The sequence below is a fragment of the Labrus bergylta genome, chromosome 15, assembly GCF_963930695.1.
Source record: "Labrus bergylta chromosome 15, fLabBer1.1, whole genome shotgun sequence".
Lineage (NCBI taxonomy): Eukaryota > Metazoa > Chordata > Actinopteri > Labriformes > Labridae > Labrus > Labrus bergylta.
In genome coordinates, this window is record NC_089209.1 from 2,860,277 (window position 1) to 2,882,489 (window position 22,213).

General features: G+C 42.4%; 1 protein-coding gene across 3 annotated transcripts in view; it reads right to left on the reverse strand.

Annotated features, from left to right (window-relative positions):
• LOC110000254 (serine/threonine-protein kinase D3) overlaps window positions 1-22,213 on the reverse strand; it is an 84,255-nt gene continuing 62,042 nt past the window's right edge. For all 3 annotated transcript variants that reach the window (XM_065964017.1, XM_065964014.1, XM_065964016.1), the window contains exons 3-19: window positions 21,081-21,219; window positions 17,826-17,957; window positions 15,926-16,083; window positions 13,883-14,072; window positions 13,719-13,796; window positions 12,952-13,135; window positions 12,438-12,561; window positions 11,470-11,547; window positions 9,324-9,600; window positions 4,568-4,620; window positions 3,341-3,413; window positions 3,086-3,192; window positions 2,838-2,999; window positions 2,660-2,758; window positions 2,277-2,544; window positions 1,471-1,556; window positions 1-1,197 (exon numbers count right to left, since the gene is read on the reverse strand). In XM_065964017.1, coding sequence (XP_065820089.1) covers window positions 1,024-1,197; window positions 1,471-1,556; window positions 2,277-2,544; window positions 2,660-2,758; window positions 2,838-2,999; window positions 3,086-3,192; window positions 3,341-3,413; window positions 4,568-4,620; window positions 9,324-9,600; window positions 11,470-11,547; window positions 12,438-12,561; window positions 12,952-13,135; window positions 13,719-13,796; window positions 13,883-14,072; window positions 15,926-16,083; window positions 17,826-17,957; window positions 21,081-21,219 — 2,382 coding nt within the window. In that variant the 3' untranslated portion in view covers window positions 1-1,023. The remainder of the gene's footprint in view (window positions 1,198-1,470; window positions 1,557-2,276; window positions 2,545-2,659; window positions 2,759-2,837; window positions 3,000-3,085; window positions 3,193-3,340; window positions 3,414-4,567; window positions 4,621-9,323; window positions 9,601-11,469; window positions 11,548-12,437; window positions 12,562-12,951; window positions 13,136-13,718; window positions 13,797-13,882; window positions 14,073-15,925; window positions 16,084-17,825; window positions 17,958-21,080; window positions 21,220-22,213) is intronic.

Genomic DNA, 22,213 nt, shown 5'->3' on the forward strand with positions numbered 1-22,213 from the left:
TTTTCTGAAAGTAAAGCATTCAGCTTTAATATTTTTTTTTTCTCCCCACTAAGAGGATCTTCCACGTGACAGAAACAACATTTCTTGCAAAAATATAAACAGTTTAAAGATGAATTTTCAGGCCGGCGTTCATCAGAATCAGCAGCGATCCGCGGGGGAAAGTCTCGGTTTTCTTCTCAGGCAGGTTTTTTTTTTTTTCACAGAAAGACACAAAACATTAGCAGCTCCATTCTCAGTTTGTCGTCACCCAAAGAGGCGCAGAGAAGTTCTCTGAATACAGCAGCCCGGCGTCTGCTCTTCAGCTGCACTGGTTTGAAAAAGTCCTGAGTCTAACATTTGGTAATGACTTGAAATAGAGTTTAAAAAAACAAGCTTATCCTGTTTTTCCCTCTTCCTTTATGGACCTCAGTAGAAACTTTAAAACCACTTTTCCTGCGTTAGAAGCAAAGAATCCTGTTTGATCCAACTTTTTTATGGAGCAGAGATTGAACATTTGATCTCCGTTCTTCATAAAAAGTAAAGAGAGAAGTTCACTTTCACTAAATCAAAAAGTCATGATCAGGGGACATTAGAAGTTTCAAAAAAAGTGCAAAGACATCCCAACGAGAAACACATCGGGCCGGTTTATATTTAAGACATGTTTGAATCTTTTAAGTTCCAGTTAGAGTCACACGGCGTGAAGAATATCCCACATCTCGTCTGAACAGCAAGATTAAAAAAAAAAAAAAAAAAGCGAAAACGATGTTGTTCAAATCTCGTGTCTGAGGTGAGAAAGTGAATAAAAAGGCTCTGAAATCGCAGCCTGGATGTTCCATACAAGTTTTGGCTCAAAGTTTCCGTTTGGTTTTGGCGTTTAGAAAAATGCAGAAAAAGCTGGAAAAACGTTTAAAAAACTATCTGACCTGAAGTAAAGCTGCAGTGAGCGTGTCACAGTGTCCTCACACAGCAGCCAATCACGGTCGCTCTCGGCGGCTGCACTCCTCACACCTGATCCCCGTTTACTTTTGAGGGACCCTTTCACCTCTAGGGGTCCTCGTCCATGTCATCCAGGTTGGGCGACATGATGAAGTGATTGGGGTAGTGCAGGCCTCTCTCGTCAGCGTACTCCTCCCAGCGGGCGTCGTCGCTCTCGTGGGTGATGTAGCGCTCGCCCCGCCGCGTCTCGAACTCCCTGAGGTCCATCCAGGTCTGGTAGTCCTGCAAAAAAGAGAATAACAAACGGATAAGAAGAGCAAGTAGTTACCAAACTCAGATCAAGAACAGCCAGGGCGGAATCTTTTTCCTGCAGAAGGATCTCTACTTTTCTATTTTGAACATCTTCAAACAAAATCAGACTTGAACTGATGTTCCGTTTGGGATCAGACCCCCACGGTTCAGGCTGCACGTGATCCACAGAAATGCAACTTTTCATCTCACCGTGTCATTGGTTGGTTATTTTTCTAGAGAAATGTACAGAGCAAGTTCGTTTACCTGCAGCCAGGGGTGACTCAGAGATTTGTCCACGCTGTAACGCTTCCTCATCTTCACCTGCAGCAGGTTATTGATGAGGTCTGTGGCTGTGAGGAAAACACAAAAACTCAGTGTGAAAACCTGAACCTAGTCTACTTTCCATCATTTCCCAATTCAGACGAGTGAGAAAGTGATGTCATACAGGTCAGATATGATGCATAATCCACTTCACCATGTTCCTCTAACTCTAACATGTGTCTCTAGTCCGTCTACAAACCCCCCAATGATGAGAAAAGTCCATCCTCTCCATCTTTTACCTGCTCCACTTTTCAAGAAAATGTGTACTCAAACAGTCCGTTTGGAGATTTTCCCTTCATGACATCACAAAGGGCACTAGCCCCTCCCCCAGGTGGGTGACACTCCCACAGCTAGGTGTTTGTTCTCCCCTCTGAGTCTGCCTTCTCACCATAAACAATAGGACATGGAGCGAGAAAGACCGAGTACACCCAAGACCTCCCAGAGAGGGGGCGTGGTCAGACACAGCTCATTTACATATTTAAAGGTACAGACACAATAACAGCCTGTTCTGAGCAGGGCTGAAATAGAGGGGTTTATAGACATGATCAAATACAGGATCAGAGTGGATTTAGAACAAGAAACTTCACACACATGTTTTGAGGAGCTCTGAGACTTATTTACACTGAAGAAGAGGAGGAGAATATGTGACCTTTAAGTCATTTTGTTTCCTTTGTCTCAGTCTTTTTCTAAACCTTCATGCATTATGTTTAAACCCCACAAAAAGGAGGATGTGTCAAGTGATCCCTCACCCTGCTCTGAGATCTCCTTCCACGGGTTCGGTGGGTACATGAAGGCGGCGTTCTGGATCTGGTCGTTGATGTCCTCGTCTTCGTTGAAGGGAAAAGTCCCGCTCAGGCTGACGTAGATTATAACTCCCACAGACCACATGTCCAGAGATCTGTTGTAGCCTTTGCTGCGCAGAACCTCGGGCGCCAGATAGGCCGGCGTGCCGACCACTGAGCGACGGAAGGACTTCTCGCCGATGATGCGAGCAAAGCCGAAGTCACAGAGCTTCACCTGGAGGAGGAGAGGGATGACTTTGAGAGTTTGCTGCTGAGATCTGCAGTCACATCAAACATTTGTCAAAAAAAAAAAAAAAAAAAGACAAGAGACGCTGATTCTTCGTTCTCACCTGAGGGAACGGTTCTGCAGAGGCCAGGAGGACGTTCTCCGGCTTCAGGTCACAGTGGACGACGTTCTTAAAGTGGAGATGTCTGAGAGCCACGAGGATCTGTGAACACAAAATGTACAACTTCAAAACAAAACAAGGAAGTGTTGGAGGCAGAAACAGAAGCCTGGCTGTCACTGACCTGCGTGACCAGGAACTTGGTGAGGCGCTCGGGCAGGCGACTCTTCTCACTGGATAAAATCGTCTCCAACATGTCTCCGTGAAGCTTCTCCATGACGACGTACACCTGCTCAGGCGTCTCGAACATGCACTCCAGGTTAACGATCCCCGGGTGGTGCAGGTTCTGTCGGAAACAGGATGCACATTAAAAACCCAAAACCAGCTGATAGGAGATGAAACCGTCTGAAGCGACCCGGTTGTGTGACGCACCTGCAGGATGGCGACCTCGTTCCTTAGCTGGCTCTCCTGTTTGGTGGGAAATCTCATTTTGTCGATGATTTTGATCGCCACGTCTCTGCCGGACTTCCTGTGTTTACCTGAAGACCACGAGGAGAAATAAAAAAAAAAAGTTCATCCTTATCTGTAAATTCAGTGTCCAGGAATAAATGGACAAAATGATCAAAGAACGCCGGTAAGAGGTCGCTACATTACATGGACGTTTGTCAGAAAATGCGCCAAACTCACCTCCATAGACGATCCCAAACTGTCCGGAGCCGAGCACCTCGTCAGCAAAGATCTGATACACTGAACTGATATCCTGGGAAACAAAGGGATCAGACAGGTTTCACATTTCTACAAATTAAAACAACGTTTACATGTGAGGAGATCTGCAATATGAAGATTATGATTTGAGTTTGGGAGCCTTCATTTCAGAGAAAAGGAGGTTCATAGAGGAATTAGTTTATTTAAAAAGCAACATGAGTCTGGATCGAACGGTGTCACCAAAGATCGACCTTGTCATTTGTGTGCACATATAAAGTCTGCTAGAATTAATCCATGTGACTTCAGTCATCCTTTTTAGGTACAACATGAAGAATTTCTTACACTAAAGTATTTAACTTGACTAATTGACTAAACCTGTTATATATATATATATATATTTTTTTTTACATGACATCAAATATTTCCAGCAGTTATCAAAGCCAGAGAAATCCTTCATGTTATAGTTGTAACGGGACGTGTCTTTACGCGGTTTATTGTTGCCATGGAAACACCGGATGTGCGTGTTGGCTGGTTGAGTCATGACCAGTGTGCTCCCATTTCATACTTACTGGCCGATCTAGTTAAACATGCGAGTATTTCTCTTACACACGACGAATGAATAGTATGAAAATATGTGGTTTCGGACACAGCCGACATGTTTATCGTTGCCGTGGAAACGTCAAAGGCCGCTGCATGATAAATCGTGAGCTGCTACTGAAAGCTATTCTCCTCCTCAGGTCGGTTTAACCCGGTCGTCATGACTACGGTCTAGTCCGAGTTTGTTCTCATTCGGGTTGGGGAGGAGGAGTAGCAGAGAGACTCACTCCCATGATTCCCCACCAGCCTGGACGTCATCTTTTGTTGCTGTTTAGATTGAGAGCCCCCTGGTGGTGGAATCTAAATATTGCGCGTTTAATGTTTCTTGTAGCCCCATAAAAACAACCGATATAATTCAAAAAAGGCTTAATCTCCGTCAGGCTCAGCTGACATAGCACCCCAACATGTAGACATGCTAACAGGCTAAAGAGTAAGTGAGCATGCTGCGGTAACCACGCTTACATCATGACATCATCTTTCTGAACCATTTCTCTGAAGTCCACACCGCACGTTGTGTGCTCTTTGAATGGGTTTGGTTTAATCGGAAGAGACATTACTCAGACTCTCGGTGGCTGACTGGAACAGGAGGAGAGCATTTAAACGATGACTCACCACATTCTCTTGGATCTGGGAGTTGGACACCGATATGCTGATAGAGAGTTCCTCTGCAGAGACACAAAAAAAACAAAAACAGTTTGCAAATGGAAAAGTCAAAGATATTGTGCATTCATAAACGACACATGCACGTCAGCCCCGTTAGTGAGTGTATAGACGGGTTATTTTTCTAACCTTCCAATCATTAAAATCTCATTTACTCCGCTTCCTTGTTGTGAAAGTGAGAGACGACGGAGGAGATCTCCAGCTGAGATCAAACCGACACATGTTGGTTCATTAGATAAAAAGATCACCGCGTTGTGTTTACACTTTAAATCCTTTTACAGCCTCTACTTCTTGCCACCGTTTCCCACAAAGTCATAAAATCTTTTGTTAATTCAGGGACTGACATCTAAGGCTCCGTGACCACCTAGCATTTTTTCGGGTTGAAAGCACTAGCTGTGTGCCCTCAGATGATTGGATGAAGAGACATGGCTCCGTTGCTCTTAACTGCATGTTTTATATTTGAGATGGGTTTTTTTTTCCTTCACTATGAGCATCAAACGGAGGATGCTCGTCTTCCTACTTTGTCTGGATAAGGAGCGGGGAGGATGTGAGTACAAAAATAAGGGGACAATCATGCAGTTTGAAAAGAGCGCAGGTGAAGTCAACAGAGCCTTTGTGAAAAGATTTCAACTCTTTTCGGCTCGGAGCGGCTGCAAAAGAAAAGTGGAGCGCTTGAAAAAAAAGTTGCTGCAGCACACGCTCTCTCCTCACTGAAAACTAGGCGGACACAGGGGCCTTGCGCTGGTGACATGATTCGAGTCTGTTCAGTAGAGATCGGCTGGTCAATTTGCTTTGATGACATCACGTCTCTTCCTCCCCCACAGAACAAACATTTAACTCACAGATAAAAGGTCAAAGGTCCCCCAGGTGGGTTCAGTCCTCTTGTGTCGGTTTGAAGCAGACGCTCTCAGTCATGGAGAGTTCAATGACTCTCATGTTAGTGTTTTTAAGTTTCCTCTCACTGGTCCTTCTCTACTCTGATCCTCTAGAGCACACAGCGCCTCATTCGTCAACAGAGCTGTCAATCATGGCGTTACAGCCATTTTTTAAAGCATCAAATAACTTCTCAGATAAATGAACACCTGGACATAAATCAGCAGAATAAGAGGAACGTTTAAAGACAGAAACCATGTTAGAGAAACACGAGGACCTATACTGGAGCCGGTCAGTAGGGGGCGCTCCAAATGTTACGGCTTCACTTTTTGGAAGCTGCCATGTCGTTCATCTTTTTACTCACTAATAGATGAAAACCACTGATGTTTGTTAACTCTAGTTAAAACAACACAGAGGATGTTTCCAGCTTTAAACCCCTATTTTTATTTTTTATGTTTCACAAACTGCAGTGATGTTCGTTCTGCCTGATCTCAAAAAGCTGAGGCCTCGCTGTGTGTGGAGGAAATCCGCCACAGCGAGTGACTTTCCACTGATGAGCTGGCATTGATTTCAGATCGCTGGCAGGGTGTGATCGGGTCGTCCCTCTGAGATCAATAATGGCGGCCTGTGGTGGGCAGGCGGCCTGCTGTTTTTCAGGTCATCATGCTGGGAGTTTATGAAACTTTATTGACACGACACGTAAACTGAGGGAAGTCCACATCAACAGTTAAATCTTAAATAGTTTAAAATAGTTATTGACCTCAATATGAAAAGGGTTTTATTTCAGCTCTCAGGTTTATGTCTGATCATTTCTGAGCGAAAATATTTCCTGTTTGTGTTGCTTCTGCAGGTCATGTGGCGCTCACTTTAAACATTTTCCAGTAGCTCTTTGTGTCTGAGACTTACACAACAAGATTAAATCAATGACATCTTTGCTTAAAGGCTTTATATGTGATATTTTTTTTTAAAGATTTATTTTGGGCTTTTCGTGCATTTAATGCAGAGAGGGACGCGCGCCCTAACCATTGCGCCACCAGCGCGCCCCTGTATGTGATTTTTTGATCCAGCAGGTGTCGCCCTTGAGCACCAGCATGAAACCAAAACAACTCGCGCTGCATTGTTGTGTTAGCATGCTAATGCTAGCGATCTTTATTATGCTGGTATCTTCACACTGCATGTAAATTTACCTGAAATGAGCGTGATCTAGAAACACAGTTAAGCAGTGAGTACAGTATGTTATTCTTCTTTTCTCTAGTCCCTCAATTAAACAACTTTTATACACGAGGGGAGGAGTCAGCCGTCCGTCCGGGCGATGTAAACAAACTGAAGATAGGACTCTGAAAACATCACAGACAGTGGGACTCGGGTGTTACACCCATTGTAGACAGTCATGACTCACAGAGTTATTTTCAGAGGAGATACTTGATTTATATTATATTTAAGAGTGAAAAATCACATAAAGACTTTAAAGTTGACCTGCTGATCCTCATTTTAAAACTCACATATAGTGTTACAATGCTGGATGTCTAAACTAAACGTGGGCAAAGTTTCAGATCATGAGGTAAACATATGTTGGAGTAATCCCAGGATGAGTCAGCAGAGGGCGCTAAACAGCTTGTTCTGCTAATCATGTGATAGTTCCCCGATATGAAATCAAGATTTCACCAGAGTCAGCTTCAAGCCTCGATGTGAGCCGGTGAAACTTCTTTACATAGACGCTCTTCTCCCAGCTCTGGAGAGCAGCCCTCACCTGGCAGCCCTGCAGCGTTCTGGAGAGCTGACCAATCAGAAGAAAGAGGGCACGTGGGGACAGAGGAAAAGAGACAGCAGCTAAAACGCTGAAATGAGGGTTTTTACTGACACCAGCATCAGATGAATGAGGAGGTTTTTTTAAGCTGCATGATGTAAAAAATATTGACAAGCTCTCAAAAAAACATTATGTTTCCAGTTTGAAGTGCATCCGACTGTGAACGCAGCATCAGTGTTTGCGTGACAGTCTACGGCCGTGAGGTCATTATTCACAGAGTTTATGTAATGTTATTGACACTATAAGCTTCACTGTATTTGATGATGTCACCTGCGGTATTATTTTTATTCCCAGTCATCTTTTTGTATTTACTCTTGTTATGTATTATTACAATGTTTTCCATCCTCTGTGGGTTTAAACAAAAACACGCACACACTCAAAAATCCTTGTTACATCATCAGTCCATTAACTTATTGATCTGTTGGTGTAATTTCAGTTCAAAATAAAACATCTATTTCTGGAGGGATTGGAGCTTGAGGTTAATTACTCATCAGGTGGAAAACACAGCTGACTGCGTCCTTTAAAATAAACCCACTCTATTAAAAAGAATGGCAGCCCTTTTTTTTTAATTGTTAATGGTGATTTTTTAATCTTTTTTTTAATGACATGAGATCCATTCAGGCATCAAGAGCCGGAGATTTCATTTTAGGATGAAACTTAAAACTATTACTCTCAGACAAAAAGACACTTTAACCTGAGATGAGTCAGAGCGGAAAATCCTCTGAAATCCCTTCAATCATGTTAAAATGTCAGCAGGCGGTCGGTGCGCGCGTGTGTGTGGAGGTGGGGGTTGTGTAACAATCCTGCGAAACAATATTTGGAAGCTCTCCACAGATAAATCCGACCATCCATTAAAACATAAAGAGTTATCAGAATCTGATCTGATTGGAGGAAGAGCTCTGTCACTATTTGAGAGGATAAAGACGTGTAGTTGAAACAAACCAGGTTATTTGGAAAAGGTTTTTCCTAGGAACACCGGGAGTGAATGGTTTCATATTTGGGAATATCATCCACTTGGGCTCGAGGATGAAATGAGCAGATTTGGTATTTGAAATGCCACTTTGACCTCACGTCCATCCCAGTTTTCATGAATGACTTGAGGGACATGTCATTATACAAAGTGTTATGTGGAGAACGTCACTATCCAGGACCCGACTGTAAATGATTCTAGTGTGACCTATCCTGTCCCATTAAAAAAATGTGGGGTTCCTCAGGGATCCATTTTGGGCCCCTTCTAATTTATTATTGCATTGTCAACAGCATGTCAAAGGAAGTCTTTCCATTTACGTCCAATGATGGCTTTTTTTTTAAGCATTAACGCAGTTCAGTGTTTTTCAAATATGCCCTCGGCATCAGCTGTGTTTTGTCGCTGCTCTCACACCGCTCTGAGAAAATAGTTATAGTATTTATTTATTTTTTTTCTTAAACAAAGCCGCACTCGTCAATATCACTTCTCCCTCATCGACGAAATATGAAGAATGCGCAAGACTTCTGATAACCCCTTTTTCAACAATAACATCGGAGGAGAAAATGATCTGACACGTCTTTTTTAAGGATACAACTTTAAGGTCTACAACTGCTGCTTAGGTCATGACAATCTTTATTTTTTCTTGGTGACATTTCCTTTGGTTAAAAAAAATCTTAAGCGTATGAAACAGTTTGAAACAAAGATTAGTCACTACGAAGGGAAGGAGAAGTGCTGCGAGACTACTTTTTTAACCCAGCGATAGTGTAAGAAATGCTCTGAACTGAGGTTGTTGGTGCTGCCAGTGACTTAAATGCTGTTTGTGGGCCATACAAGTTAATTCTGGTGGTATTCCACATTTCCACAGGTCGACAAACCTCTGGCATGAAAAACACAATTAGTCCCCGAGTCCTGAAAGGACTCTGTCAATACTGAGTCCCTCTGTGATACTGTAAATTACAGGACTGGCGTCTTTGGCGGTTATATCTGCGATTAAAATATTGCTATGGCTACGACAGAACATGAAGTTAGGCTAAAGTTGTTGTTTTTAAGCGGTTACTTACTGTGGTCCTTCCCTTGGCCTGGCCCGGTCCCCACGCTGGGCTTGGGCGTGACGGGCATCATCGCCTGTCGGATGGCCTTCTCCCAGCTCTGGCCCACGTCCCGCCCCACTCCGGATGCAGACAGCACAGGGTTGTGGTGCAGGCCGCCGATGTCCTCCCCGACATAGTACACCATGCTTGCTGTGATGACCTCGAAGCAGTGATGGTTGCTGCCCGGGGGCAGGTTTCCAAAGTCCTGTCCCGGCTCCACCTGGAGGATCTCGGAGAGGGGGATCTCCTGTTAGAACAGAGAAAAAATAGTACAGGTCAAATACAGGCATTTAAAATAACAAAAGTATTTTGTTTAAAATGCTTCTTTTCCTGGACATACCACTTCTTTAAGATCCTAAACCAAAATGTTTTTGCTAAATCTCTTCTCCTTTAAATTCATGTAAAATGTACTTGTTTTAGGAATCATTTTGGCCAATAAGAAGCATGCAAGGTCTTCAAATGTATTTCTTCTCCCTCCATCCTGACACCTCTCCTCCCTCTGCATAACTGTGAGATGCTCTTTGAATTTTTAGTGTTTCAAACTTCCCTTCCTTCCCTTTCCTTCCTCCACCCCTCTAAAGCCACCAATCTGCCAGATCAAACATATAAATGAGAGCGATGGGCCCCGTGGTGTCTCCGTGCCCCTCTGTGTCATCTGAACCTTTAGTGTTTTGCCAAGTTCAACCCCCGCCCCTCTTCAGCCCTCAACCACAAACTCTTGATCAGCATCGCTCCATCCTGCCGCTCTGATTAAAAGGCAGGACGTTCCTCGGCCGCTTTGGGCACGAGGTAGCGCGGCCACGAGCCAGAGAGACGGCAGGGAAGCGACCCGACGTCCCAGAAACCACCACAAATCCCCCCCCACCCCCTCACACCGCTGCTCTCTCTTTCTCTTCAAAGGAAGGTCTCTGCAGCGCTTTGTGGTAAAGGTCAGCAGGTCGCCGGCTGACACGAGATGAAAGCAGGAGGAGTATGAAAGAGGAAAAAATCATAGAGAATGAAAGAGCCGCAGCTGAAACGACCTCGACTCACGTTTGATTCTTCGAGGCATTAAAGTTTCCTCTGTGGAAAGTCTAAGTTAGATCAAAAAAAAGTTGGAAAGAAAAGTTGGAAAGACAACCTTTTTCTTTAATTCCTGACCTCACATCAAAACCACAACTAGAAAAATGATCTGAATCGATGGGTAAAGATTCCTTTTTATTTAAACTGACATTCAAAACAAATACAGAAGTTACAGCACGGTGCAGGGAACCAAAGAATCAATGTTTCTCAAGCTGAAAGACTCAACACTTTTCAATATGAACTCCTTGAACTTGACACACTTGATTCATATGTTGGTTGATTTTTAGAATAAAGGGCGTGTTGGCGAGCTGAAAAAAAACAACAACTATATCTTGTTGCGCTCTGCCTTTTGTTAGTACTTTGTAAACCCCTCTTTTTTTGGAGATGCTTCTTAAATATATATATTTTTTTACACCGTGAAGCTATGGCTCTCTGCTCAGATAATATTTGGGTTTGAATCTTCTATGATGATAAAGTTATGACTACAGTAGCTCTGTTTGGATTACTCTTTTCTGCATCGATTTAAATAAACTAAGAAAGCATCCATCAGATTTACAACACGACCCGGTAAACACTCCTGTAGCTAAAGTTAATTCAATGAAACGGAAGAACGCACCACTTTTGTTTTTCCTCTACATTTGCAGGAGATCAAATAAACATTTGGGTTTTTTTAAAGCACTCTTTCTCTTCAGTTTAGATCACAGATTAATCATTATCTGTTATAACATATATTTAGGAGAAGGAGGTAGTTATAAGCACATCACATTGGTGCAGCGCAGTGTAAAGACAGCAGACTGAGGAAGAAGAGAGGCCACATTGACCACGATGATTGTGTCCAATCTTCTTCCTCATAACGTATATTTAACATCATGATTATTACGATAGGTGTGCAACAGGCTTGTCACATTAATAGACCTTTCAAAATGAGCATCAATATGCCTGAGAGCGATGACAGGGCGGTGTGTCAATGTCTCAGGAGTGTTTCTGTTTGTGAACCTGACTCCCCCCCCAGTCAAGCAGCTGAAACCAGATCCGAGCAGAGCGGGTCTCTTACCTTGTAAAACTTGGCTCCACTTTCATTCTGAAACAGGGTCAGACTCTTGCTGTCCAGCCTCCAGTAATGCCTCTTCCTCTGCAAACACAAAAAACATTCATCAGGATAAGAACTTCATATACTTCGAAGATGTAAACAGTTTTATTTCATCCAACACAAACATACAAACATTTTTTATAAAACAAACAGGATGAGACTGAGCTCTAACAGAGCACGCTGATACAAGTGTTGTTATTATTTCATTACAGGTTCTTTAAGGTCATGCAAAAACTGCTTTCACACTTTCAGGGGCAGTCCTCCAGAAATTCTCATTTCAGGAATGAATATGTGAGAATGACTAAAGTGAAGTATTCCTCTTCACTACATTGTGAGGTATTGTCTACACCTTGTTGTAGGTTAAACTTCCTAAGACAAAGTGAAAGACGGTTCAAAGATTCCAGAGAAGTATTTCACCAGGTCAACATTGACCTGCAGTGTGGGAGGTCGTCTTTCTCTTTGCCGACTCAGCACCTGCCCTCTTGTGCATGTTTTCTTGATTTAACTTCTGACATAATACAAAATAGTTTTGAGTAGCTCCGCCTCAACAAGCTGCAGAATTAAAGAATCACTAATAATATCAATGTATCAATGATAGAGATTAAAAACATGGAACTGATTGGATCTGTTCTGCACAATCAGTTCTTTCTATTAAGTTATTCATCCCTTACACTTTGACGTTTGAGACTATTTATGTTTGTCTGGTGTTTTTAAATTCATCGAATGGCTCAAAATTATAGTATACAAATTCCATATAAATTCCACAGGAAGGTCAGGGGGTCGATCCCCAGCTCCTGCAGCCACATGTCCGATGTGTCCTTGGGGAAGACACCTAATCGTTGGCGGTGTTTGAATGTGTATGAGTTACTTCTGATGGTCACTCCACACAGCAGTGTGTGTCTGTGTTTGCATGTTTCAGTGTGTCCTCTCACCAGGTTGTCCCTGCTGGTGTAGTGCACCATCCAGCCCTCTTTCACCATCGTGGAGCTTTTCCTCTTTGTGTGTTTGATGGACTGAACGAGCCGCATCAGCGGGATGTTTGTGCTGGTGGACGGGCTGCATGTCCACAAATAAACAAACAACACAAAACAAAACAACATTTTAGGAAAAATAACAACTCACTGAAGAATACAAATATCTTTCTGACTGCGATGAGGAAAGATGAAACACAATGACAGATACTATATATGGTAAAGGATTCTTATAAAAAAGTTGATTTAATACACTAATTGACTTGAATTAAATTGGTTGAAATTCCAGCGTCAGGGAGCAGGATAGCCCAGCGGTTATGCTGCGCCCCATGTACAGAGTGGGTTCAAATCCGACCTCTTCCGTGATGCTGCATGTCGTCCTCCCCTCTCTCCTCCAAACATTTCCTGTCTCTCTGCAGCTGTCATATCTAATGAAGGCAAAAAAATATATATATCTTTAAGAATCCAGCGTCACCTGATGGCTCTGAGCGTCTCGTCGTCCTTCTCGCTGTCGGTGCAGGGACCCTCGATGAAGAAGAGTTTATCGTCAGCGTTCGACAGCTCGTCCGGCTCGTCCAGGCTGTGACCGCCGTCACTGTTGACGTCACAGTTGTCGACCTCCATCGTCGACTCCGAGTCCGGACTGGGACTGGTTGGTTCTAAAGGACACAATGACACTTACTCTAAGATTCTTAACTGATAGAAAACTGAAAAATAATCTTTTAGATGAATATCGTTGCAGTTCCTTGAATGGCCACAAGGTGTTGTCTAAGAAAAACATGAAAGCTGAATTGTAAGGGTCCCGTTGATGATAGTTGAACAATCATTTTTATCTGGATTTTCTCTTCCTGTAAAACGTTTCAAATGTCTGATGACTCATCCTGCACTCAGGGGCGTTTACTAATTTTCAACAATTAAAAAGATTTGTTCATGATCCAAAGAAATTCATCCCAACGTTATGTCCCGCCTTCTCCACAATCATTGTGGTCAAAAATCTATCTCTTGATTGGTTCTATCCCATTTCAGTAGGAAATATGTCACAACCACAGACTGTAAATATGAATGTTTGAAGTCTGAGTGACGTCACCCGTCTGTTCCTGCAGGGGGCGCTGGAGTCCCATCGATGGCGGTCTCCATGCTGGAAATGCTGTCTCAGTCTAACTTTCAGTGAACTTAAGGACATGCTTGATTATAAATAAACATTAGAATAAGAAGAACAGGTGTGCTCTGTCACAAACTCACCTCCATTGAAGTCGACCTCACCGAGGCAGTCTCTGGGAACTTTGGCCGCACATCTCTTATGGCAGTTGAATTTACAATCTGAAGAAGAAGAGATGAGAAAACGTTGTAGCTCATCACAAAGTTATTTGTGTTATCACTTTCCTCGGCACGTATGTCGTCGTCACCTTTGCACTGCATGCCCTGGCGGAAGAGACCCTTCAGCAGGCGCTTGCAGAACTGGCAGATGGTGGGGCGGGTGTAGGTGTGGACGGAGAAGGTGTGCGGGACTTTGACTCGACCGAGGACTATCTTCTCCATCCAGATGGGACGGCCGCTCAACAGGGAGTTACGCTTACCGGCACCCAGGAGGGGGCGCTGTGTCGACCGGATAGGATGAGGTTGGAAGAGATAAAATAAAAAAGGAAAAGGAAATATTAAGATATGAAAAACAAGATAGGCAACCATAAGAACAAAGCAAAGCCTAAAAGAACACCAGAAAATAATGCATCACACTTTAGTCGGAAGTATGGCACAGCAGGACTTCCACATACACACACAGTCAGACTTGCACAAACACACAGCTTTGCCTTCCCACATTGACATTGTTAGTCAACCAGATCAAACGTGCCTTAACCTAAACTAAAAAGTCACATTTCATAAATGAACAGTTCAACTTGGCCTTCTTATGGTTTGTTCTCTACGTGTGCACATGGTTAAGAGTGTGCCTTAGTGTGTGTGAGTGTGTGTGTGTGTGTGAGTGTGTGTGTTTGTGTGAGAGGGAGTTGACAAAAGTGTTTGTTCCAGTTAGCATGAAGCTCTGAATGAGGCTCACTTTGTTCAACGGTTTGTGAACGGGATGGAAAATCCAGTGGTTAGCCTCCAGGCATCAGAGAGAGAGAGAGGGAGAGCGAGAGGGAGAGAGTGTGTGTGTGTGTGTGTGTGTGTGTGTGTGTGTGTGTGTGTGTGTGTGTGTGTGTGTGTGTGTGTGTGTGTGTGTGTGTGTGTGTGTGTGTGTAAATAGCCAGTGGAAATGGCTCACTGGTTGCACAACATAGATGTGCTTGCATGCAAAGCCATGCCATTCATTATGTGTGTGTGTATAAAACAAATTGAAACATTTGAAACATTTCAAGTCCAAAATCAAAAGATATGGACGCCTGTCTTTATTTGGACAGGTAAGTGGACAGAGTAAGAGATCGTAAGAGAGAGAGAGTGGAGAATGACATGGAGGGAAAGGAGCTGCAGGTCGGACTTGAACCTGGGCTGCCCGCTTGGAGGACTTTAGCCTCCGTACATGGGGTGTAACATTAGGCCATCTGCACCACAGCATATTTGTGTAATTTAGACATTCCTCATTTTGTTTTATTTGTTGAAAACGTGACTGAAGGGGGCGCCGGTAGCGTAGTGGTTAGTGTGCGCCCCATATAGGAAGCACTAGTCCTCCAAACAGATGGCCCAGGTTCGAATCCAACCTGTGGCTCCTTTACCTCACGTCGTTCCCCACTCTCTCTCTCTGCCTGATCTCCAGCCTTATTCTTGTGCTGTCGATCGTGTTTGTAAAAAGAGGCCGACTCACTCCATGTAAAGAGTAAAGTTTATAGCGTAAACCAAATCTATACCTACGACTACAAATAAGTGACCAATCTAACTTTTATCTTCTTACATAGTTTATAGTGTTTCAATATTTGGAAAAGGCATCAGGTCAAATTGTCACATTTCGTTCTTGTTTTTTTTTTTTGGTGTTCACAGTTGCTGCACAAAATGCCAATGTACTTTATATTTTAATTACATTTTTCTCTCTTACAGACTTTGATTAATCTGTTTTCTGAACTATTAAACCTGCTCAGGGTTGCCTTGCCAATCCTATCAGGACATTCAATTGGGACAAGAGGCAGGGTACACTCTGACACACTTACAGTGCAGACAAAACAATCACTCACAATCACAATCACACCTTCAGGCAATTTAGAGAGACCAGTTCCCTCGACCTGAACATGAGTGAACGCAGGAAACCAGCACAAAGGAAAACATGCAAACTGCACACTCAAATTCAAACCAAGGTCCTCGTGTTTCTGAAATTAAAAATGTGTTTATCCCTGATGATAGGATGCGGGAATCAGAATAAATAGCCACCAGGAATGAAAACAACCTCCTCCTAAGTTCCAGGTCAAATCGTTGAAAAACAATGTTTGATCGACTGTCTCTTAAAGGAAATGTGATAAACCCACCTCCTCTTGTGGTATCGGGGTGAACTCTGTGGAGGGAGGACGAGCGATGGTCATGATGGAGCCCGGCAGGGACACGTTGGACAGCCGTCTTTTCCTGACCCCGGTGCAGTTGTTGGGTATCTTGAACGCACACCGTTTGTGGTAGTTCAGCCCACATCCTGAAGAGGATACATTTTTGTCAACTCTGTGTTTAAAATCGGAGCAAATCTGAGCCCAATGAGTTTGAGCACGCTGTTTTCCCCTGCTTCCAGTCTTTATGCTAAACTATGCTAATCTAAGCAGTTTTAAAATGGTCTCTACTTACTTTGTTAAGAAAGTCAGAAAGTGTATTTTCTAATATTCAAACAAAGATTTAAATCACGATATATGTAGTCACATACGTTTGAAACGTTTGGTTCTAGTTTGTTAGTTAGTTAGTTTCATGTTTTTCATGCTGTCCTGTATAGTTGTTGATGTCTTTCCTTCATATATTTATACTCTTGATGCAAGGCAAATCCCCCCTAGTGGCAATAAAGGTTTTAATGTATTCTTTTATCAGTACGGATAAAAAAAAGATGCATTGATCTGCTGTTTTCATTGACTTTTTAAAAGTTTTAAAACATCCTAGGACTATTCAGACAATCTCTAAATGTTTTATTTGACAAAATCACACATTAGTGCATAAAAGCTTGAAGCATACGATCAATGTTTATACAAATTACAAAAGGTGTTCCACAAGGAGCAGTTCTGGGCCCTGTCGTATACAGAATTCATGATAATTGTAAAGTCTCTCTGATATCAAAATGTAGCGCTCATCTTTATGCAGATGATACTATCCTGTATTTTATTTTGCTAACTCTAAACAACTTGCATTTGGATAACATAAAACTGTTCTTTAGTGCTAATAAGGATGTTCTTCTACATCTACAACTACAATTTAAAAAAACACAAAACCACGTTAGTAATCTCCCCCTCTTTTATTTCTGTGCTCTTAAAGTTGAAAAATACTTCACATCAAAGTTTTGTAGTCGATGCTGAGCCCTTTAAGACTGACCTCAGGACTCAGAAACTGAAGTCTCTCCATATTATCTTCCTTCAGTTATTTTTTTGAATCCTCTGTTATCTTTGGTATCTGTGTCTTTAGTTATTCACAAACTGAAGTCATCAAGTCTTTAGGGAAGTGATGTTTTTTTTTTGCTTGTGGACTTCTCTTGATAAACTGCAAACGAGAAATTCTGTCAACTGAGTCACAGTGTGATATTTAAGGAGTACGTGTTAGAGCATGATAAAGTTAGCATGCAGCTTCAACTGCAAATAGGAAATAGGAAGTGCAGACTAGATGCTGTAGAGTGACTTGCTAAGTCTGATATGTCCTAATATGGCCACCGTACAGAGCATTCATCCTCTTCACAGCATGACCTTTAGTGTAGTACCGTCCTCAGGATAAACTTTACATTTCTACCGCCTGTAGAGATGAAGGTCTAGAAATGGCTTTCTCTGTGTTTTGTTTTCTGCTATTTAAAGATCATTGCAGCCTCATGCGTCACAACTTTGTATGAATTAACATTCAGAGACCGATAGTTATGCAACAGAATGTGATTAACACAAGGTCACTGGAAGAAAAAAGAGCAGAAGAGTCTTTGTAGTTTGTTGTACCATCTTATTTTTCAAAGTTGCATCCATACAGATGTTTTATTTTGCTGCATTGAACTGGACGGAGAACTAGGAATTCTTTAAAACCACAACAGATAACCAAACATGGATACTCTGATCTGAGACCACTCACAGTGTCACTTTTTAGTTTGGATAAATCCAGGATGTGGCTGCAGGTGTAAACCACAGCAGCACAGACTCACCTTCACATGACATGACCTTAAGTAACCACGCTGACGGGAACCCCCATTCTTAACCACATCCTTACCTTCACATTTCAGGCCCTGTCTGACGAGCCCCCACAGCATCTCCCCGCAGTCATCGCAGAAGGCCGGCGCCTTGTACGAGTGAACGTACAGCGCGTGAGGTCGGATCTGGAAGTCCTCGGCCGTGGCCAGAGCTGAAATAAACAAATACAGAGCGGCCAGAATCTCACTTTCAATGTGCTGCTACTGGTAGTCTGAGAACCGCTACTTTTCTTTGACTTAGGCATTTTGTGAAAAACTATAAAATTACGTATTTCTCTGGTTTTGATGACTGTTGGAAATATTTGAGGAGATGTAAGTACTCAACAAAAAAGGGTTAGCATTAGGGTTAGTCCAATTTTAATTAATTTAGATATTTTAGTGTGAAAGTTCAACATACTGTACGCTTAAGTGAGGTTACAGGAGAAATCAGAGAAAGTCTGATTTGGCTGAAAGGTTTGGACACCTGTTGACTCACTAATTCAGAAGCCTTCATGTGACCTGCAAAAGCGAACCTGACCATCAGGAATTAACATTCATTATTTCTGTTTTGTTATTAAAATGCCTCATGCCAATGCAACCGGGTCACAGTCGGATCAAGCAGGTGACATTACTTTGCCGAAACCGCCTTTATTTACATTTTACATGAAGATTCACAGCGAGTCAAACGATTGATTGTTTAAGACGCAAAGATAAGATTTTTCATCAGAAATCACAGCTTACACATGTACAGAGCAAGATCAGTATACGCTGAGACATTCAGCTTTTTCCACAGGGGGCACAAAAAGGCATTTTGAACACATGTGAGACCTGAATAATCAGTTTCTGCATGTTATTAAAGTGTGTAAATATTTGAACAGAGTAAACCAAAGGAGAAGAAGTTTAGAGACGAGCCAGAAGTGAGTCATGTTGTTTATATTTACAGTCTTTTAAAAATATTTACCAAAGATTTTCACAGACGTTCAGACAGAAACGGGTTGTAGTGTTGATATTTCAATGTGTACAAATTCTTTGTATCGATCGCTGCATCTATTGTGGTTTTATCTGACACACACACTCAAGAGTCAGATAGCGGCTTCATGTGTGTGTGTGTTTGTGTCTTTGTGCTTTGGTTACAGCAAACTTGTGACAGTCACAGAAAGTTATTCATCATTGGAATTGTAGTAATGTGTCTACAGAGAACAAAATTGAGTTACATTATAAGTTTGTTTTCTTTCTTTCTCCGATCTGTAAAACTATTCAAACCATGACAAAAATCATGTTCTCTTTTACATCTATGTGTCACACAGCATATAATGCCTCCACCTCTCCACAAACAGATGCAGATGTATGTAAATAGAAGTGTGACTTCTGCAGGGTTTTGCAGCAGCAGCAGCAGCAGGAGGAGGAGGAAGTGGTCGTGGGTTTGAGTCGGTGCGGTTTGGGGCTGCAAACTGTGTTTTTTCTTCCTCCTGTGTAATTTAAACCTGCTGCTGCTCCGCGTCAGGGTGTTCAGCTGTTAAGGTGTCAGATTCAGTTTTGACACCCCGACCTGTCAACACGACTCAGGAAATGACAATCCTACAGACAATATTATGATTAGAGCGTGCAGGGTGACCCGGGAGACGCTGTGGTAGAGGAAACTAGATCTGAGGCGACCTCACGGCGCTCACCCAGAGGAGGATAAACACGAGGGCTGGAAGAGGAAGCTGAGACAAAACTAACGATATCCATATTTCATCATTTCATTCACAAATACACTTCTTTATGAGTTAAGAATCGAAACATCTTTTTTAAAGGATTGTCCTGATATTTTTTGAAAGCTTCTCGTGTTCCCCAGAGGTCAAATTAATTAAGGTAGTGACCTTCATTTTGTGACCAAAACGTGGTTAAAAGGTGCTCGGAGTGACTGCAAGAGTGACTCTAAACATCCACATCGTAATCGGGGAGTGTTTTTCATCCCGTTCTTTAAACCAAAGGAGCATTGTTTCTGTCTTTTTAAAAATATAGCAGGTCTATCTATAATCTGTAATCATGAATCATTTTACTCGCTTATTTAAAAGTGACGTACCGAGCAGAACATGAGCAGCTCTGCCCGCTCACACTTCCTTTGCCTGTTACTTCCAGAGACATTAAATGACACTTCTGTCTTTTTCACATGGATCTTCAAAATGACCTTCCTATATTTCTGAGCTTTTAACCCCTCATGAACCAGGACGTGATTTAGTTTGAATTCATTTTTATTTTATTGTCTGTGTTTGTTTACTTTCTGCTTGTTGCTTTTATTGTCTGTTGTGAAGCCCTTTGTTACTTGTATAGAAAAGTGCTATACAAATAAAGTATTATTGTTATTATCCTCTGTAGCTTTTCGCTCCAAGTGATGTTGCTGTGAACTCTCAGCTGCGTTTTGAAGGCCCCTGTTAGCGACGTTTAGAGGATATTTCAGAAAAGGTCACTGATGGAGTCCAGAGGTAAGTCAGAAGACGTGTGACAGCGAGCAGCCACGGGATGACAGCTAACGTTAGCCGACATCACTCGGACATCGATCATATTTTAAATTATTATTATTATTTTTAAAGATTTATTTTTGTGCCTTTATTGGAGAGAGAGGACCGTGGATAGAGCCGGAAATCAGAGAGAGAGAGAGAGAGAGAGAGAGAGAGAGAGAGAGAGAGAGGGGAACGACATGCAGGAAAGGAGCCACAAGCCAGAATCGAACCCCGGCCGCTCGCCTTAAGGCCTATAGCCTCCACACATGGGGTGCACGCTCTAACCACTGCGCCACCAGCGCCCCATTTTACATTTTTTAATTTAGAGATTTAGAGTTCTCCTCTTTCACTGTACAGTATCTCTGTACTTTCACAGAGGACAAGTTTAGAAAAGAATCAAATGAATTAAATACAAATAAAAGTCTGTGAAATCTCAAGGTACTTTTCATTTGTTTCAAATGGGAAGGAGCCCGGCGACAACATTTTGTCAAACATAGTAACAGTAACCAAGGAGGGCGGGCCTTTCACAAAGGGTTGATTCTAATCATGTTGCTTTCTCTTACTTCTGTGCCCTTTAAGAGGTTTGTTGGCAGAGGCTGAAAGAGCAACGACAATACCAAGTAAAGGTTGACAGAGATTATAACATCCCCGCCCTTTGTCTTCTCCAGTAATCCTAATCCAGCGGGAGTTCTGATGCTGGTGATCTCCTTGATCTCAGAGTCAGCCCAAGAAGCCAATTTGAAGCGATGAAGCAGGCTTACAGGCCACAGGACTGACCGATGAATAAACAAAAGATTAAACCACCCTTACCAGAGAGAACCACCTCCACCAGGTCTCCTTCGTGGATCTCGTCCGCTGAGGTCAGGCGCTGCAGGATGTTGTCCGAGTTCAGGTCGTGGCGAAAAAGAAGGATCTTGTCATACATCCCGAAAAATCCACATTCAGGGAACTGAGGAGGAGGAAGAGGAGAAGAAGAGGTCAGGGGATTCAATCAGACTCAGGGTGAAGTTAGAAACACTGAGAGTGCTGCTGAGGTCAATTTGAGATTATAGAGGGAAAAATGGTTAAAGGGGACATATGATGAAAAATCCTTCTACAGTGTTTCTGAACATATATGTGGGTAACCTGAGAGTCTACTGACCCACAGAATGTGAAATAAACCCATCCAGTCCTTTGTTTGTGGTCTGCATAAGTCAACACAGAGAAAAAAGCTCTGTTTCAAATGTGCTCTCCTTGTGATGTCACAGTGGGATTCTGGTAAAAGAAAATCCCCTCCCCTCCCCTGGTATCTCCACCCATGGACTCCACCTCCAGTCTAGAGCAAAACTTTTTCACAGGTCCGCCATTTTTATTCTCTCTACACAGGAGTGATGTCTACAGAGAAGACTCAGGGGGCGGGGTCATTACATTTAAAGAGACACACACACCAAAATGGAGCGTTCTGAGAGAGCTGGTTTCTACAGGGTCACAAACCTCCTCTGGTGCTTGATTCATGTTATATTTTGACCAAAGCACAGCACAGATGTTTCATTTAGACCACTGGGGACTGTTTGAAAAGGTGGAGGAGGAGGCGAATATGTCCTCTTTAAAAGTAAAGCCATCTTCGCTGTTCTACACACACACACACACACACACGCATGCATGCACGATATTGTCTTACCCCATAACTCATTACAAAATATATCAAATATCTTTAAAAGCCCTTCTCACTACAAACATTATGTAGGTGTCAATATATAAACATGTAGAAAAAAATCGAATCCTCACATGAAATCAATGCAGAATCTGCATTTAAGAAGAATATCTTTATTTAATATCCACTTTAAGACTTTTTAAACTAGAGTTTATTTAATAGACAAGATGTAATTCAACAATCCAGAACTTGAAAGTGCCACATAACGCTCCCTAAGAAGACATACTAATAATGAAGGTTGGAAACTGTT